Consider the following 20,096-nt stretch of genomic DNA (forward strand, 5'->3'; position numbering starts at 1 on the left):
GTGGTAGTCTTATAAAAAAACGAGTAACCAATTGCCTCTCTTCTCGCATCACTCGGGGGAAATGTGTTGTGATTTGTTGGTGCTGGACTGCTGGGTTCTCATCTCTCTCTTGTGCGTAGGTGTAGAAATTCTTCAGGGTTCGGAGTCTCTCGACCTCTTGGCTAGCCGTCGCACCAACGCATCCAAACAATCCGAACCATGACTTTATACCACAGCTTTTCTCCCCTCTTCACAAATCATTCTCGTTCTTTTTTGGCAGCTCAAGGTAACCTGGTCGTTACATCCCCGCCGGTTCCAGCGCTGCCGACTGGCTGATTGACTATCCTCTGCAGCCGCCGAGGACGCCACCAACCGAAAGACTCTGGTCTTCGTCCTCCACCGCGGTCGCTCTAAGATAAAGCTTCGTTTCCGCCGCCGCGCGCGGCATGGCCTCCTCCTCCTCCTCCACCGGCGGCGACCCCCAGGCGAAGCCGGTGGCGGTCGCGGTGGCCGTGCGCGGGGACGGCCGCGCCAGCCGCCGGGCGGCCAGGTGGGCCGCCGCCAACCTCGCCCTCGTGCCCGGCCGCGTCGTGCTCGTCCACGTCATCCCGCCCGTCTCCTTCGTCCCCTCCCCATGTAGACTCGCCTTCTCCTCTCGATTTCCCCTCCTCCTCCTCGATTTCGCTTTTCGCCGTGGTGTTGTGGATGTGAGAATCAGCGGCGAGCTGATTTTTTTTTGTGTTGTGGCCATGGGGTGCAGCGGGAGAGAGGGTTCCGGTGGAGAGGATGGAGCCGGGGGTGGTGGAGATGTACGCGCAGGACCGGAGGGAGCGCGCCCAGGAGGTCTTCCTCCCCTTCCGCCGCTTCTGCGGCCGCAGAAGCGTCAGTTCATTTCACTGAACATCGAGCTGATGCTAGCTAGCCACGTACTTGGGTTTGATCGATCGATTCGTGTCTGAATTCGAGCGTGCAGGTCGAGACGGTGGTTCTGGAAGGGGACAGCGTCTCGGAGGCGCTGGCGAGGTACGCGGCGGAGTCCGGCGTCCGCAACCTGGTGCTTGGATCCGCTTGCCTCAGCTGGTTCAGGAGGTATAAATGTTCAGATTCCGAATCTACCTTTTCAGTTCAGAAAAAGGCTTTCCCTAGCTTTTTTTCTTCTTCTTCTTCTGTTTTGCTACTCATTTTAGCTTCTTCCAAAATAAGTAGATAACAAGCAGAAAAGTAAGATACTTATTACTTATTAGGGAGCAGCAAGGGGGTGATTCCCTTTTGGGGATGTGGACGTGCCTCATTCTGTCATGCTATACATTTGGCATCAGAAAGGTGGTAGGTGCTCGGACGTGCATATATCCCAAGCATTACACTTCCTTTATTAATCCAGGCCAAACTTTTTTTCTCTAGTTTACATTTGAACAAAATATAGTAAGATAAGCTTGTAAAAGTATATCTTGGTAAGATTAGTGGGAACAGTAACCTGTTACTATATCGTTAGCATACAAAGCTTGGTTTAGTTTAATTGAGTATTATGCACTTTATAGTCTCAATGGTCTCGTCTCTTAGCCAAAGTTGGCGGGACCGCTCCTATTTTATTGCCTATGCAAAAGTTATGGAAGATTTTTTTTATAGAGAAATTGATCCAATCGTGGAGATATATTTTCAACTGCTCATGGTTAATTTTATTTATATCCTCTTTTATAAGGTTGTGAGTAGCTAAAAAATATACCTCAGTGCTCGTGAAATTTTTCTAAAACAATATAGTAGACACCAGATCGAAATTCCTTGAGCAGAAGCTGGTTCCTGTCTATGCTGTAGAGTTTGAATGCATCAATATGCTCCTAGACAATAGAGTTTGATGAATGGTATACTTTTTCTCAGTAATGTACTCCTTATTTAACTTTTCTCTTTAGCTATTTGCTTGATATTGTTCCAGTTCCTAACAAATTAAGGGCTTATAGCTCTCTGCTAGTCTAGTCTCCTCAGTTTAAATGTTATACGTACCTGCCAGCCATGCTGTGCTCGGTGTTTCCTGAATCTAAAGAATTACTTCATGCAACGAACAAAAGTTATACATTTCTTGTTTCTACATAGTAAAAAAAACATCATCTATCAACTTCACATGCATAACCAAAGTTTATGAGCATCTTTGTTTAAGCGCATAGTTTTTTTTTGCCATGTTGATTTCTAGCCAGTTGTGCAAATCTACCGTTGGTAAGTGATATCATGGGATTCATGGTTATATTTTCAGGATATTACGGCTCCAAAATTTGCCCACTACCGTGCTAAAAGCCACACCATGTTCCTGCAATGTATTCATTGTGTCCCGGCGCCAGTTAACTGTGAAATTTGCAAACCTTTCTCAAACAGGCAGTATGTTGTGTCATATTTCTCTTATTTTGTGACTTCTCTATTTGTTTATTTTACCAGTACAATGATAAGAAAGTCATTTTGTCTCAAAAACGTGTTTTTTTCAGAGTCAAACACATATGTAAGGATCCAATCAATTAGTCATAGAGCATATGCCCTAATACAGAGGAACTGGTTGCAAGTCAAACATTCATTGCATGGCCTACCTGATGATGAGACACCAAAATCTTCTGGGGTTACTAGTTCTGACTTGTGCTCTCAAGCCTGCAGTTCTCTTAGCACTTCTACAAATGCAGGTCGAAAGACCCCAGGGAGAGCAGGGGACAAAGAATTTGATGCTATTGGGCAATTGAAGGAATTTCCTTGTGTCTCCTTAAGTTCTACTGAAGGGGTCAGTCTCTTTCTGATTATTATGACTAATGTTGGTTCCCAGATGATTTGATTCATCTTTTTAGAGTGCCAATTTTTGTTGCTGTCTTTATTTGCAGCCAAAACCTATAGATGATGTAGCAAAACTTAGGAAGGAGTTGCAGAATACGCTGATGACGTATGGCGAAGCTCATGAAGATGTTGTCCATGCTAAGAAAAAGGTTAGTGTTTATGATAAAGCTTGTGAAATATCTTATCCAAGTTTTTGTATATCTTTATTTACTGTCACTATTTGGTGCCTTAAATATTATCTGGTAATGCTAATCAACCAAGCTGCCTTTCGTTTCATTCTAAGGAAAAAAATATATTCACTCTTGAAGCATCGCAGAGTTAGAATGTTGATGCTAATCTCCTCAGTTAGCAGCTACTATGCATACACTTATCCATTACATTATGATGTTTCAGATCCAGGTACTTTCTAATGACTGTAGTGAAGATTTGAAGGAAGTGCAAGATGCACTACGGAGGGAGGAATTGTTGAAACAAACAGCTGCTTATGAGAAGAGCAAACATTTCAGAGCTATTACAGATACTGAGATGGTGAAAGAGGCCTTCACTTGTGAGGCTTATTCCAAGCACAAGACTGAATCAGTAGCTAACATGATGAGCACTGAGACAGGAAAGGTTGTGGATGCTCTTCTGTGTACAGGAAAAACTTGCAGGCGTTACTTGAGACATGAAATAGAGCTTGCCACTGACAACTTCTCTGATGCAAAGAAGATCGGCGAGGGAGGCTATGGGATTGTATACAGGTGCACCCTTGATCACACTGAAGTAGCTGTCAAGGTTATTCAGCAAGATTCCAGTGACAAGATCGATGAGTTCTTTAAAGAGGTACCCTGGATATATTTCTCTTAATCTTCTCAAAAGATCTAACTAATGTCTTGCTTAGTTATTGAAATTTCTAGTGGTAGCATTTGACTTACTTTTGCTCTTTTGTACATCTCATATCATTTTTAGTATGTTTTCACAGGGAGTGTAAACATATAATTTCATATTTCTTATCGCAGATAAGGAATTTATCAAATGTTTTGATTTCTTTACATTATACAGGTTGAGATTCTCAGCCAACTTCACCATCCCAACTTGGTTTTGCTGCTTGGGTTTTGTCCTGAAATTGGATGTCTTGTCTATGAATACATGGAGAATGGAAGTCTAGAAGATCAACTTATTAACAACAAGGGGTGCCAACCGCTCCATTGGTTTATGCGCTTCCAAATTATTTTTGAGGTAGCTCGTGGGCTTGCTTTCTTGCATGGAACGAAACCAGAGCCCATTGTGCATCGTGATCTGAAGCCTGGAAACATTTTGCTGGACAAGAATTATGTAAGCAAAATAGGCGATGTAGGTTTTGCAAAGCTCATAGCAGATCTCGTGCCAGATGGTTTCACAGAATACAGAGACACTGTCATTGCTGGTACACTGTATTACATGGACCCTGAGTACCAGTTAACCGGGACAGTACGACCGAAATCAGATCTCTTTGCTTTGGGGATTATCGTTCTTCAACTACTAACTGGCAAGCATCCACATGGTCTTATACTTAGTGCAGAAGAGGCAATCCGAAAAGACACATTTTCAGATATCCTGGACCAATCTCAAACTGATTGGCCAATTGCTGAGGCAGAGACGTTGGCAAAACTGGGGCTGCGTTGCACGGCATTAAAATGCAGGGACAGGCCTAATCTAGAGTCGGAGGTGCTTCCAGTGCTTGAAGATCTTCTAAGCAGAGTTACCTCTTCTCTTAAGTCAAGAAGTCCAAACGTAGTTGTGCCAAGCCATTTTGTGTGCCCTATATTGCAGGTAAAATTCGCTAGGTACTCAACACTGTCAGTTCAATTACCACTCTAGCTTAACAAACAATTTTGACACAGGAGGTAATGGATGATCCTTATGTTGCTGCCGACGGACATACCTATGAGTACAGGGCAATCAAAGCTTGGCTCAAGAAGCACAAGATCTCCCCAGTTACAAAGCATAAGCTTCCAAATTCATCCATAATTCCTAGCCATTCCTTGCATGCAGCAATACAGCGATGGAAGTCACAGTCATCTTAATGAAGACATGAGAGGATTACTAGTACCATATATGATTTGATCTCGAGTTATTATTTTTAGTTCCACTGTAAAGAAAGAAAAGTAGCTGTATATAATAGTAGCAGGAACATTAATTGTGTAGGTAATTTGTTACTGAAGAATGGTCACGTCCAGAGCAGGTTCAGCCTAAATGGGTTGTTATTCACAAACTTGAAACAGCCATTGAGTTCAGTTCGTCCTAAATGCTACTCCCTCTGATCCTAAATTCTTGACTCAAAATTTGCCCAAATATGAATGTATCTATTCTTAAAAAGTGTCTAGATACATGTAATATTTCGACAACAATTTAGGATCAGAGGGAGTAGATTGCTAGTGTATGGTTTGGTGGCAACCATGACACTTATTTATCTTTAGTTTCATGATGATACTTAATTTCTCCTTCACCAATCCTATATATGCTTCTTTTGGAAAAAACCAATCCTATATACCTTAATGGGCTATTACTGGATTGTGTTCTGTTGATATAGCTCCAGACTAGTATATGCTGATCCTAGCTGAATGTCATGTGACATACATAATCAACTAATCTAGCAGAAGGCTGGCCCTTGCATCAAGATTTATATCAGAGAAATATCTTCCTCCATGGCATCCCGGGTGTTGGACGAGCTGATAAATATGTGTTCCGATCTATATATTGTTCAGTAACAAATGTGCTTTTCGGCGCTTGGAAACTGTAAACTCTGTGCAAGGCATCTAAATGGATATTATATCCATACGATAGCAGCGTCCAAAATGAAGCACATCTTGCTATGTTATTGACCCGAACTACGGCGAGAAGATGCCAGCCTGAATCCCTGAACTACTTTATTGAAAGCATGATTACACACTGCAGACACAAAACATAATTACGAGGGGAGGTTCAGTCAAATACATCATACTACAACTGAATTCAAGTAAATGAACTGCTCATTCAGGTACATGGGAAGCAGTAATACTAGGGCTCAGTTTGCGTTTCCAAACTATGTTGTGCTGAACTTATTTTACAATCTGTTATGGAAACTACACACAAAAGCAGAAGAAATTTGTCAGCCTCAGCCAAATAATAAAATAGATAAAAGCGGGTGGGGCAAATAGGATTACGAGAATCCACCACAATACCAAATGCAGCCTAGATATAAACTCCATGATGGATGCTTCTCGACACATCTACTAGTAGCTTTTATTTCTTCCGGAACAAGTGGTGTGCAACCATCCATTCATCGCCATTGTTGTATCCGAAAAGTTCAGCAACTGAGATGAAGAATGTACGCCAATAAGCAATCCATTTGGTAGCAGATTCCTTCCCATAAGTTTTTTCAAAGATTGGCTTTATGAACGTGATGTTCTTGTCCATGCGCTTCAGCCACTCCTCACTGCAGGTATAATAATGCCTAGTCTTTAACACAATAGGTTAACTATATAACAAGCAATATGTCAGACTTCTCTATAGCATTAAGCTAGATTGTATTCATTGCCTAATAAGCTAGATTGTATTCGTTGCCTAACAAAACAATGCATGTAACAGTAACATATATTTTCATGATGACCAATGTACTTTAGTTTGTATCAGTAGCAAAATGGAAACCCAAATTTTTTCCAACCATCACTTCACAGTTCATTGCATATCATTTTTGTTCCTGAATCAAGATCTCAAATGTATTTTGCACTTCCTCCTAATTTGTTAACTAGAATTTGTAAATAAAGGCACGCTTAAATTCATATTGTAATGCATGTACTAGAGCTAGGATGGTTTGAAACTTGAGGAGGGTATACCTTGTTCTAGCATAATGTGTGCCACTGACAAGCCAATGATTGACCACAGATACATCTTCCTGCAACAATGCAGTCAGTAAATATCAATATTCATCTGAGTATTGATCATATTTCCTAGCCTCATAAGGGCAGTGACCTAACGTAAGTAAAGTTAGCAAAGAAGTACGATTGCCTCGATACGGACCTGAAAGTAGAGCAGAAGGTTTGCGGATGGCATTGTTCCTCCAGTGAAGAAATATCTTGTGATCCAATCATCATCATTATTGTCCTGTTGAAAATGCGACATCACGATTAACATGAGATACAAATAACTTCAGTAACACAAATTCACATTAATAACCTAAGAAAATTCCATTTTTTAACCATGAACTCTTGCAAGAGTTCATTTTTCAACCTCGAACACTGACACCAGTTGTTTTGAATCTTGGCCTGTCAAATCTGTTTAATCTACCCTCTCGACCCTAGCTGAGGCAGTTTTGCAGTTTTGAGCTGTTTTGGACAACATGTGGTAGATGGTCGGCAACACTTACGCTGTTACACACTTCAGCAACTTGCACAATATTCAGAAATGAACAAAATAGTGGGGGGAAAGCAGGGAAAAAATCTTTTTCGGAAAAACAGGAAAACACAAAAGAACACAGAAGTTAGATTAAAGAAAAGGTTTTTTGAAAATGAAAAAGAAAGCAGGAAAAGTATAAGAATATTGCGTTAAACCTCCACTAACACGCAAATAATTTGGGAACACCCTTGAATTATCAGATAGAATGGAGGATAAGACATCTTATCCTGACCTAACCATGTAAGGACCAGAATTTATGTATGGGTTAGCTGAATTTTCATTAATTTATAATCATACAAATTCTAGTATTTTCAACACTTGTTCTGTTAATTTTATATAATATTGTGCACATTATGTCTCGCAGTTTCGTAGAGTTTTCTATTTCTTTTGTTTAAATAAAAATATTCCATTTTTCTGAAACAAATCTAAATTTTCAGGGTTTTTTTATTGTTTGATTTTTCTTCTGATTTTCTACATTTTTAAGAGGCAAACCTTTTTTCCCTGGACAGAAGTGAAAGATTAAAATCTGAAGGCACTGGCAAAGATTTGCCATTAGCAAAATTATCCCAAGGAACCGTTACCTCTATCAGTTGGGATGACACTGTTAAAGTTAAACTTCACTTGGGGTCTATCAGCTGTTAGATTTTTAAATATGTAGTGTAGCAAACAAACCAAATTACAGCTGAGTACAAGAAGTGGCACTGATCCTCATAATGGGAAAGCTATTTCAGATCAAGAAAACACCAAATGACCAGTGAAAATGCAGGATTATTAAGGTACCTCAAAGTGGTACGCAAATGTCTTGTGGCAGAAGTAGTGGACAAATAATAAGCTGTCCTCTTTCATCCACATGGATATCTTCTTAAGAAGGGCCTTGTAGTTTTTCATATGCTGCAGAACAGGCCATTATTAATACTCCCTCCGTCCCATATCAAGTGCCAAAATATTAAATGCATCTAGATGCTTTTTCGGTATAGATACATCCATATTTATGCAAATTTGAGTCACTTAATATGGGACGGAGGGAGTACTACACCTGACAAACAGTTAGCAAAACCACAGCAAAATACCAAATTGAGTTATACCTCAAACATCTCTATGGATATGATCCTGTCAAAAGAACGCTCCATCTCAAATTTGCTGATGTCTGCCACAATTATCTCAACATTTGATAGCTCATTTTCCCTGTAACCACAATTAAGTGGTATGCAGTGTTAACTATTGCAGGACGGCAGGACAATCAAAATTATTGGTGCAGGAAGTAGAAACAAGAAAATGTGTCTGCATGTGTAGCAAAGGTTCATGCATGTGAAATATCATACTCCGTATGTGCTAACGCTGGAACTAAGGGTATATGAAATAAATTTAAGGAGATTATGTGGTAAATCATATCAACAGTTCACCTCTCATGTTGTAGTGGAACTCGTTGTTTGTTATTCGGCATAACTTCAATCAAAGGAGTAATTAACAATATGACAAGAATGAAATTAGCTGAAACTGCTACCCATAAAAAAAATGGGTATGTGGAACATGACTTGTCACTACATGCAAAAGAACGCAATAATATCATAACTTCTCAGCTGGAACCATTGCACTTACCTACACTTCTCTTCAATAAAAGCCTTCTGTGTTGTTGAGTTGCATATCCCTGTAACGCTGCAATTCTTATGTTTCTTTGCTATGTACAGAGAAAGGGATCCCCATCCGCATCCCACGTCAAGGATGCTTTGCCCATCTTGAATCTGTGCCCTCTTACAATAGAGTTCCATCATTGCAACCTCAGCATCTTCTAGGGTGCTTGAATCATCAGGGAAGTAGCAGGAACTAGAAAAATTTGATGTAGGTATGTGAATTAAGGAATGATGCACAGGGTGCATGCTAAACTAACAAACAATTACAGAAATGGCTTTCAATTGTGCATATAGAATTTAAGGATAAAGGTTTCCAACTTGCAACTTTTTTGTGTGTGAAATGATGCACTGTCCTACTATATTAAAGGTTGATGATTGCTGAAGAAATAATAATGCAAGTGATTAATCGTTTCCAACTAAAATACTAGCCATGTATCTGGAGATGATACTCGTATGCATCATGAAGCACAAACCTGTATTTGAGGTTTCTTCCAAGAACTAGCTTGAAGAACGTGGTCGGCAACTCATAGTGTTGGGTTTTAGCTTTGTCCGTTTCAATTGCAATAGGCATGTCTTCAAGAGCTGCATCACAAACCAAAGATTTACCTTCACATCATTGTAGTGAAAAGGTTACACAACTTACACTATCGGAATTCAAACTACAATAAACTAATAGAAGAACTATACCAACGTGCATTATTCAGATGTAACCAGAAAAAAAGCTTGGTCTTTAAGGAAAACAGGAAAAATATTGTGAAAGGAATTATGACAAGTACAGTAATTGATACTGAACTAGCCTTAAAAAAAAGAAATGTTAGGTGCAAACTAGCTAATCAAATATATGTGAAATGAGCTGAAATTTAGAGTACTTTCTAATTTGATACTCGAATCTTTCTCTTGAAAAACTTGATACTCAAACGTGTGCGGCATCCCGCAAACAGTCAGATCTACCAACTCCCGGTTCACCAAAAAATTGATACTGAACGAGCTTCCCCCCTCCCAAGTAACCAAAACAACATACTTCCTCCGATCCATAAGAAGTGTTGCGCACTTAGTATAAAATCTGTACAAACTTGGCACTTTTTATGGATCGGAGGGAGTACATAACAACAGCATGTGCATTTTCCGTGAGCTGGTTTCATGGGATGAGCGGATGATGCATGCATTAGGACGCAGTAAAATCTGCAACTTTGGTGCTTGTTCGTCATAATCTACTGATCTAGCAGTGATGCAAATGATAACGGAAGAATCAATTCTAAACAGTTAGTCACTGCGTAAGAAGCACAGTTCGGTGGGCAAAGGATTCATCACCCCTGCAAGTCTGGACACTCAGAAACCACGGCGACACGGAATGCAACTACCGGCAGCCAACACAATCGTGCATTCCACGCACAACTTTACATAATTCCCACCCGAGCCTCCCCGGGAATGGTCATCCTAATGCCGCAGCAGTCACGCCACACCAGCGCCAACGGCAAGAAGCTAGTAACCAGCAGCGGGAATCGGCGGTGCATTGGGGAGGGAGGGAGGGCGGTGCGTACAGTGGGCGAAGAGGAGGAGTTGCTGCAGCTGGAGCGGCGCGGAGGGGAGGTAGCCGAGGCGGAGGCGCTGGGCGAGCAGGAGGCGCGTCAGCCGCCGGGTGAGCGCGTCGGGGAGGAGGTTGCGCTCCAGCGCCGCCAGAGCGGACCGCGCCGCCGCCTCGTACGTCCGCGCTAACACAACCGCCGCCGCCATCTGCTCGCTGCCGGCTGCCCTGCCGGCCGGTGCGCTCGGCTGTTGAGAATTTGGATTAGATTGCCGTTTTTTGCTTTGCTTTCCGCGCTTGATGAGTTTGGGTTGGTGGTGCCTGCGGCACTGTTAGTTGTAGCAATGTAGCCCAATCGGCTTGGAGCTAATACGGTTCTTGTGGACGTAAACCGGGACACGTTGGCTGCTAGGATGAGAGTTCGAGGCGTGACGGACTGACGGTGGATGGCATCGTTTCGAGGTTCAAGTTACACTACCTTACTTAAGTGACCGTGCGAGTTGCAACGAAAAAACAAACAAACCGTCAATTAATTAAGATTATCAAACTAAAATTGCAGAGCCACTATTTTTTGGATACCCTCTTGCTTATATACAAATTCCAACTGACTTGAATAATCTCTCATCATGTGGTTAGTATGGGTGAAAGACAAATAATAACATGGACATCAATAACTCTAACAAACCCTCTTCTCACGTGTGTAAATACCTGCACCAATTTAGACGAGAGCCTGAAATAGTGAAATTCATTAATTAATTGCCTAGCCTTTACAGATCAGTTGTGGTCTTTTCAAGAAATAATATATCTTTCTTGACTTTGAATTTCAAACACCATCTTCCTCATGAACAAGGTTACACACATTTTAACCGGGTGCATGTCACTTTCTCTAAGGAACCATCTTGTTGCGAAATTTCTTATCAAATCATTGCACCACATGTAAGAAATTGTTGAGGTTTCATGTTGGTTATATCTCAAAGCATTGATGTATTCTACTCCCTCTGTTTCATCAATTAAACAGCGACAAGAATTATGGAACGGAGGGAGTAGAATTCAGGGAATGCAGGAACAACATTGATGTTTTCTGTGATCAGATATTGTGCTGGACTGCAGGCAGAAACAATAATATTATTCCTCGTGTATATTCATAACAACATGTAATGTGAAGTGATTCAGTGAATATGCAGCACATGATGTATGGATGTCAAAAGAAACATGAGATAGGAAAGCTAGGCAAGTGATCTATATAGTCATTGAAATATGAATCCCAATCATCAACCTTGTAAATCTAAAGATCAAGATGCATGAAAAAAAATAGATACAAGGAAGATCAAGATACAGTAAAACCATGACGCATCAACAACAATGAGAAGAAAAGCACATATTACAAATATACGCAAGGTAGAGCCAGAATTTGGGACATATGCATTCACCAAGTAGAAATAATCAAATCCAAAGTAATAGAAATGTACGCCTAAATCTAAAAAAACATATGTATAGGAAAAGTAGTATCAACCAAAAACATATGCATTCACCAAGTAGAAATAATCAAATCCAAAGTAGCAACATGATAACTTAGCAGAGTTGCTGTAAGAATCTAAGAATAAATGTTGGCATGCAAGTTTCCACATAATATGTGCGCCTATAGATCCAGACAACTTACCAGTGTCATCATCATCGTAATCCAATGCAGTTTTCTCAAGCAAGTAGGTACCCTTTCTTCCCTAGCTTCTGCAAACTCTGCGTACATTTGATTACAAATAATGATGGAACTACTACACAAACGCTAGCTATCTAACAATATTTATGTGGACAAAATTGTTTGATTAGAAATCACTTCATCCAAGAAATGTTACAATGGCCGAGGTGTGTTGTTCTGTGTTGGAAGTAATCTTGCCTCCATTCCTATTTGCTGCTGATTCCATCACTTGATCATCACCTAGCAGTTGTCCCTCTCATTTGTCAAACCTAAGATTTGAGAATCAACATTGGTTTCGTAAGCCTGCATACAAAATAGAACAAACTGAATCAGAGGACACGGCAATAATAATGGAACAATTTTAGATCCTATCTCCTTTTCTCATTCTCATATCATTGTTATGCATTCACTAGCTTTCCTAGAGATGCCCATGCAACCGGCATAACTTATGTCTTGGTCAGGAGCATGCAATGACACAACTAAACTGATACTTGGAAGATCATTGATGAACCTGTTGATGGAATGGATAATCCCAACCTGCAGTACACCATGTAATATCACGATATAAACTGGGATTTACAATAGTCACTCCAAATTCAACCGATGACATTCTGTCATCCAGCAGCTCCAATTCCAAAACAAACGAAAAACAATGCCTCAACTACATATATCAAGCGGCATATTTTCAAGGAAAAAAAAGAAACCATACCTGAATATTCTTGGTATAAAAGGCCCAGTATATAACGAGATTTGAGCAGTTTCCTGTCTTCTGTAGACTTCCCCTAAGTTTCCCCATAAAAAAAATTAAGCTCAAAAGTGATGTAAAGTTCTTCCTTTCCTGTCAATAAGCACGTTCTGTGCCAACAATTGTTTTCTATTACTACCTTAGTACCTTTCATCCTTCTTTTCCTGGCATGTGATCGGTCAACAGTTAACTAATGCATGTACCTGGATCATATGCCAGACGCATCTTCAAGCATCCCTGCAGAAAGTTGGCGTCATCACCTCCAAGAATATGCATCCATCAATTCATCCAATGCAACTTAGTTATCTCATAAATCCTACAGATCGATCGATCGCAGACAATAATTTGACGAGTTAATTGATTACCCGCTGCAGGGCCGCTGGTGCTCTGTAATGTCGCTATTAAATGTGTCAAAAACTGCTATATTTCTATCACTTAATCATTTCTCCTGATCGTTGTGCATCGATCCTATTCTTTAACTTCTTTGTGCATCGATCCTATTCTTTATCTTCCAGCATGTATCTTAATTTCTTCTTTGCACAAGAGATAAATCCAAGGCTCCAACTGCCCTAGTGCCCTAGTTCTTGCCACACACAATTTGGACAGAATCAAGTACTCCATCCCATATTAAGTGCCAGAATATTATATGTATCTATACGTATTCTAGTATATAGATACGTTCATTTTTAGATAAATTTGAGTCACTTAATATGGGACGGAGGAGTATAAACTATGCTTTTGATTCCGTTCACAATTTCGCACACCTCAGAAAAAGAAGTTATCTGGCATAATCAAGAAGAAGATTCACAAGTGCAAATACCAAAAGGATATATACAGTACTAAGAATACATGAACACGAGAACATTTGCTTGTTTTTAAGCATTCAACATTAGTTGTGCCGCAAACTAATTTATCACACATAACAATAACAAAGACCAAGTAGCACGAACTGTGGGCTGCACATCCACACAGGCAAAATATAATTTACCTTCGTTCGATTACATGCAACAAATTCTAAATGCAATCCTAATTAGAAATATTAGGAGAAGAATTACCATTAAAAACTTACTTGGAAGCCCATTGTGTCTTTCTCTTCCCTTCTTCCCTCTCTTTCCGCTCAGGCACTGCATCGCCACAAACCATGCTTTTTATCTCATCGCCTATAAATATGTAAGTTATTTGGAAACAAAATCTGTCATGTGAACACAAATAAATAAATAATGTGGCCAAATAGTCATGTACTCCCTCCGATCCTAAATTATTGTCGAAATATTACATGTATCTAGACACTTTTTTAAGAATAGATACATTCATATTTGGACAAATTTGAGTCAAGAATTTAGGATCAGAGGAATATCATGTTTCCTAAAAGCATCAGTAAATGTGTCAATTATTTACTTGACACGCGCTGTGAAAAATGATAACCATGCTTTTTATCTCATTAGCTGCATGCCTGATCGATCAGTTCCACTGATCGAAGGCTGAGTCAACTCCAGTTGAGTTGTGGGCACATGCATGAAGCAGTACAATTGCACCTGAAGAAGCTGAACTATGAAAGTATGGAACCAGCTAAGAGTTACAGACATGTTATGGGCATAATTCCTCCTATGGAAGCCCAGCTAGTCTTCCCTCGCTTAAAGTAATGATATATATAAATAGATCGCATGCCTTAAGAATTGAGATATGGTATATATATAAATCATAGAGGAATAACATCTATAAGTACCAAGTAATTAAATGTTGGCAGAAATCCATCTAATCGACCACCAAGTAAAAAGTAATATAAGAAGCATAATCAATAGGGAGTGGAAAGGAAAATTGTGTAAAGTACCAAATAATTCTGGAAAGGGAAGCATAATATGTGGAGGAATAGCTTAAATTAAGATTAGAGAATAAGAATGGTAACACAAAAAAGAGGACTGAAAATGGCAGGTGCAAGCATGAAGGCTGGCCTTGGTATTGTCGACATAACACAAATCAACACGTTCCTTGATTCATCATCTTAATTTAAGCAGCAACAACAACACTACCTGACTTATCCGTTCCTTCTTGTTGCAGAAATGACTTATCTATGCCTTCTCTGTTGGTTGATCTCAACTTTGTCAGTTCCTGGACATTGTCAAAATAGACAGTAAGAAGAACATAATCCAGAGGATAAGATCAATAATGAGAAAACCCTTGATTGTCAAATTACCTGTCAATGTCTCTTTGTTCAGCATAATACTCCTTGAATATAATAACTATTGTGTCTACAGCCTAAGAAACCTGCCCAAATTTGAAGCGAGTTACTTGGGATGCTGCAATCAAGATCAATCGAGCATGGAGAAATGAATTGAGTATCGAAATCGATCGAGGAGAAGGGTCGCATCCTGGTGGGGTACTCGTCATGTGCATTTCATCAAACAAATGGCAGGCACACATAGATGCTACTGCTACTCAACCTTATAAGAAGGACATGGCCAGGGCGTGGATGGTGATGGTGCAATGCGGCGGCGGCGGCGGCGCGGTGGTAGCTTCGCGAGAGAGCGCAGGATATGATGGCGGCGATGGACGGACAGTGCGCGGCGGCGGCGTCCTCCGCGATGGCGTCCCAGGCTGCGACGAACGGCAGCGCGGCTGCGGGTAAGGGAGGCGGGCGTCTGTTGGAGGCATCCTCCGCGGCTAAGGAGGGCGGCGGCCGCCGCTGCGTGGGAGACGTCATCTGCGGAGAGGAAGTGCGGCGTGACGGACATCCGGCGACGCGGCGAGCGCCCTCCCTCCCCGAACCCAAACTGGTGGCGGCGGCAGACTGCGGAGTCGCGCGGCGGCAGCGGATTTGATCTCCACGGGCATCAGAGATTTGGGGACCGTGGGTCGGGGCGGCGGCTCCATGAGGAGGAGGACGGGGGTGGGGGCGGCAGCTCGATGAGGAGGAGCGCTGGGGAGGAGGCGGCGGCGCGAGCAGATGGAGGGCTGCGGGTCAAGATTTTTCCGACGGGGCTGCGGGCGGGAGGACGGCGCGACGGTTTTCTTTACGTGGAGGTGGGAGGACGTACGCAGCCCTAACCAAACTGAGAATTAAGAAGCAATAAAGATTACTCGCACTCCAGATTCAAGAGTGTTTTTCTTTTTCATTTGAGAAAAATAGCCACGCATGTTCATTAAACAATCAGGTTACACGTGGAAATTACTCGAGACAATAGAAAAGATGTATTCAAATTTGTTCAAATATAAATATATCTATGCATAAAAAGTGTCTATATATATGTAACAGAAAATCACTTAATATGGGACCGAGGAAGTATGTTTTGAAGATTTACACACAGAAAAACACAAAAGAAATAATACAAACCGATTGTTCGGAGATTCTAAGTGAGGCACGCGCCTCACTTGGTCTTATCTTACGGCGTGGCTTGGTCCGTCCATCTAAACTGCCACCGATTCCTTCTTCTACTGCGGTTGATACGTCTCCATTCTCGAAGCGTTCCCCACCCACCCCGATCCCCTCTCCCTCTACTCGATAAGTCGATAGCGCTCTCTCGTTCTCCTCCCGATTGGAGCAAGGGCGCGACCGCATAGGCGGAGAAACAGGGACTGGAGCGGCCGCAACGCGGAGAGCAGGGCCGGCCGCGGCGAAGGATCGTCGTCAGAGCAGCGGGCCCAGGCGTCGCCTCGGAGCAAGAGCGCACGCTGCCCCCAAACCCCGAGCAGGGCGCGGGCGTCGGCGGCGGTGCAGGTGCAGCGCAAGGCAGTGGGCCGGCGGCCACCGGGAGAAGCGGCGTCTTGCCTGAGGCTGAGAGGGGGTTGACGGGACGCCGGCGAGCTGCTGGACTAGGTCGCCGCAGATCGACCGACCGAACGCCGCAATCGTCCACTCCATCGCGTGCCGTGCGGCCGGCCTCGATGGCCCGATTCCGCTAGGCAGATCGACCGACCGGACGCCGTAATCGTCAACTCCATCGCGTGCCGTGCGGCCAGCCCCGATGACTCGATTCCGCTAGGTAGATCGACTTCCACTTTGTCTAGTAGCATACGGCTCATCGGCTTGGCATGCTCGTCTCCACCCCTGGCCCCTGCCAAATGCGGCCTGACATTTTTAGTATCTCTTTAGGTTTCGTTGCATCTATTCTGCATGCGTTTTGCTGTAGATTTTTTCATTCTTCCCTCTTCAGCCTTGGTGTTATTTGTTCTGGTCCACATAGTGTAGTTCAAAAGGTGTGAGGTGATTTGGGAACCATGTACACCCGTGGCTTTTTCTCAATTTGGCAGTCAGGTGTGAACAACCTGACAAGTGGGTATAGTTAATTTGATAATTAAATTTGGAGAAATCGGTAAGTAGACGCAAATCATTTGGCAAAAAGCCTTGATTAACCTAACAATTAAGTGTGGAGAAGCCAATACGTAGGCGCAAATAATCTGGCAAATAGCTTAGATAACCTGACAATTAAGTGTGGAGAAGCCGGCAAGTAGACGTAAATTATGGCAAGTAAGCTTAGTTAACTTGTCAATTAAGTGTAGAGAAGCCGGCAGTAGACGCAAATAATTTAGCAAGTAGGCTTAGTAAATAATCCGCAAGTAGGCTTATTAGTTAACCTGAAAATTAAGTGTGGAAAAGTCGGCAATTAGTCTTAGTTAACCTGGCAATTAAGTGTGGAGAAGCCGGCACCTAGGCACAAATAATCTGGCAAGTAGGCTTAATTAACCTGACAATTAAGTGTGCAGAAGCCAGCAGGTAGACGCAAATAATCCGGCAAGTAGGCTTAGTTAACCTGGCAATTAAGTGCGGAGAAGCTGACATGTAGGCGCAAATAATCTGGCAAGTAGGCTTAGTTAACTTGGCAATTAAGTGCGAAGAAGCCGGCAAGTAGGCGCAAATAATCCGGCAAGTAGGCTGAGTTAACCTGACAATTAAGTGCGAAGAAGCCGGCAGGTAGGCGCAAATAATCTGGCAAGTAGGCTGAATTAACCTGACAATTAAGTGTGGAAAAGCTGGCATGGAGGCGTAAATATTTTGGCAAGTAGACTTGGTTAACCTGGCAATTAATTGTGGAGAAGCCGGCAGGCAGGCGCAAATAATCTGACAAGTAGACTTAGTTAACCTAACAATTAAGTGTGGAAAAGCCGGCAGGTAGGCGCAAATAATCTGGCAAGTATGCTTAGTTAACCTGGCAATTAATTAAGTGTGAAGAAGCCGACAAGTAGGCGCACATAATCTGGCAAATAGGCTTAGTTAACCTAAAAATTAAGTGTGAAGAAGCCGACAAGTAGGCACAAATAGTCTGATAACTAGGCTTACTTAACCTGACAATTAAGTGTGGAGACGTCGGCATGTAGGTGCAAACAATCTGGTAAGTAGATTTAGTTAACCGCAAGTCGTCATAGTTAACCTACAATTAAGTGCGGAGAAGCCGACATGTAGGTTTAGTTAACCTGGCAATTAAGTGTGGAGAAACTTACAAGTAGGTGCAAATAATCTGGATTTAGTTAACCTAGCTAGTCGGCATAGTTATCTTGACAAGTAGCCATAATTAATCCGGCAAGCGCTCACAGTTAAACTAACAAGTAGGTGTGGATAACCCGGTCATTAGGTGCGGATAATCTGGCAACTAGATGTGGATAATTTGGCAAATGGACACATTTAATCTGGTAACTGAGCCCAATTAAACCGACAATGTGGACAATAGGTAATTAGGCGAGGATAATCCAGTGTAGCAATAAGGCCATTTTTTAGCTTTCATCGGCTGGATTTTTGTGCCGAACAACTCGGCCGCTGCTGCATTTTATTTTTATTTTTTGAGAACCGGCCGCTGCAACATGCACCGTTTTGTTCGGATGGTTGGTGCGCTGCTGCTTGGGCCCACAATGGCCCAGTTGCTACCGCGTTTAGGCCGTGGCTGCCCGGCGTCGCAGGAAGTTGGCGCGTACGGGGGCGCCCCGCGCACGAGTTGGCGCCGCTGCGAACGCGTACGTCGGTACGTGGGGCACGCCGCTGAGTAGTTCGAGTTGAAACCCGCAGTCAAAGAAAAGAAGGTGGTAGCCGATCGTAGAGATAAATGCATTGGTGGTTCTAATATTATTATTGGTTGATATCATTTTAGCTCTAAATTATCAAAATTGTACACTTAGGTTCTAGTTTTATTTAAGTGGCTCATGCGAGGTTCTAAGCTGGTTCTAGCATGTTTGACCCGCCTACGTGGCTCGTTGACCCGATACATGTCAGCCAAGGAGCCGCAGACCATTTTCAATGGCAATGTAATTTATCATCAACCCCCTCGCAGAAGGGAAACGAGGGGAGAAATAAGAGAGATGACTCTTTCGCGAGGAGGTTTCTGCTAAATTAAATTGACATTGGTTATGATCTGTGAGCCCTCTTGCTAACCTGTATTGGGTGAACGAGCCACGTAGAAAGGTCAAACGTGCCAGAGCAACCTTGGGACCTTGGATTAGCCACTTTAAATAAAGTTAGAATTTAAATGTGCAATTTCATAATTTTAAGACCATAATGGCACCAACTCAATAATAATAGAACCGCGGGTGCATTTACCTCATCTTAAGAAGCACCATCGCATAAATCATTGCTTTTCAAGTCGATTAACCGGACCGTCGCAAGCAATGAGACCGATGCTTTGAGACCGAGTCATTCAATCTACTTAAAAGCCCATATCTCGGTTTTCCAATTGTCTCAACACAGAAACTCTCGCGTACCAAAATAATTCGCATCCGCAACATCAGCGCAACACCGGTCTCACGTATAACTTTGCAACATTTTAGTCATATCTATTTAGGACAAAAACGTATGTAACAAACCACCATTCATTGTAACAAAGTAAATCGAAAATTGTACGCGACATGTGCAACACATTTCCAATATCAAAATAATCACTGGCAACACACCCAAAAAAAAAATTCTAATTTTTAACGGTTTTCTATCAGTTGGTTGCCCATGCTGAAGTGAACAGCATATGGTGGCAGGAACCAAGAAGCTGGAGCATGTTACTAGAAAATGATTGAAATGCACCATTAGTCACTAAACTTTTGTTTACCGTGCAATCTAGTCATCGAACTCAGAATACGGCCACGCAGGCCATCGAGCTGCGAAATACGATAGAATACGATTCTATATGGAAGTGGCTACATACTTTGTTGGCATGGCACGTATCATGACATACGGGACCCACTTGCTGACAAGCTCAAGTGACAAACTTTTGCAATAAACCCCCTCCCCCGTAAATCTCTCCCTTGCACACAAACCTCACGCGTGAAGAAAAACCAAATCCCCTTTTGCCAGATCCTCTTCCCACGACTGTAATTCTCAGGCGTTGACTCCACACCGAGAAGAAG

General features: G+C 42.2%; 2 protein-coding genes across 5 annotated transcripts; one reads left to right on the forward strand and one right to left on the reverse strand.

Annotated features, from left to right (window-relative positions):
• Nucleotides 1–56: 56 nt before the first annotated feature.
• LOC100823529 (U-box domain-containing protein 34) lies at nucleotides 57–5,235 on the forward strand. 3 transcript variants are annotated; one of them, XM_003560587.4, is made up of 9 exons: nucleotides 57–615; nucleotides 740–861; nucleotides 953–1,068; nucleotides 2,225–2,346; nucleotides 2,451–2,734; nucleotides 2,832–2,933; nucleotides 3,178–3,606; nucleotides 3,826–4,575; nucleotides 4,647–5,235. In XM_003560587.4, the coding sequence occupies exons 1-9, from the start codon at nucleotides 426–428 to the stop codon at nucleotides 4,827–4,829; spliced, it is 2,298 nt and encodes a 765-aa protein (XP_003560635.2). In that variant the 5' UTR covers nucleotides 57–425; the 3' UTR covers nucleotides 4,830–5,235. The 3 variants fall into 3 exon arrangements, with proteins under 3 accessions (XP_003560635.2, XP_010227578.1, XP_024318619.1); XM_010229276.3 differs by having other exon boundaries at nucleotides 2,640–2,734; XM_024462851.1 differs by having other exon boundaries at nucleotides 740–822.
• A 452-nt stretch (nucleotides 5,236–5,687) lies between these two features.
• On the reverse strand, nucleotides 5,688–15,466 carry LOC100831217 ((S)-coclaurine N-methyltransferase). Of its 2 annotated transcripts, XM_024462858.1 has the most exons (13): nucleotides 15,218–15,466; nucleotides 14,971–15,041; nucleotides 14,807–14,885; nucleotides 13,846–13,900; nucleotides 12,741–13,013; nucleotides 11,996–12,334; nucleotides 9,284–9,392; nucleotides 8,779–9,003; nucleotides 8,265–8,364; nucleotides 7,960–8,070; nucleotides 6,805–6,888; nucleotides 6,621–6,679; nucleotides 5,688–6,220 (listed from the first exon to the last, which is right to left on the reverse strand). In XM_024462858.1, exons 7-13 carry the CDS (start codon nucleotides 9,379–9,381, stop codon nucleotides 6,028–6,030), a joined length of 870 nt encoding a protein of 289 aa, XP_024318626.1. In that variant the 5' UTR covers nucleotides 9,382–9,392; nucleotides 11,996–12,334; nucleotides 12,741–13,013; nucleotides 13,846–13,900; nucleotides 14,807–14,885; nucleotides 14,971–15,041; nucleotides 15,218–15,466; the 3' UTR covers nucleotides 5,688–6,027. The 2 variants fall into 2 exon arrangements, with proteins under 2 accessions (XP_024318626.1, XP_003563714.1); XM_003563666.4 differs by lacking the exons at nucleotides 11,996–12,334; nucleotides 12,741–13,013; nucleotides 13,846–13,900; ... (1 more) ...; nucleotides 14,971–15,041; nucleotides 15,218–15,466 and adding an exon at nucleotides 10,352–10,661.
• Nucleotides 15,467–20,096: the final 4,630 nt, after the last annotated feature.

Source organism: Brachypodium distachyon, chromosome 1 (genome assembly GCF_000005505.3).
Source record: "Brachypodium distachyon strain Bd21 chromosome 1, Brachypodium_distachyon_v3.0, whole genome shotgun sequence".
In the NCBI taxonomy this organism is placed as follows: domain Eukaryota; kingdom Viridiplantae; phylum Streptophyta; class Magnoliopsida; order Poales; family Poaceae; genus Brachypodium; species Brachypodium distachyon.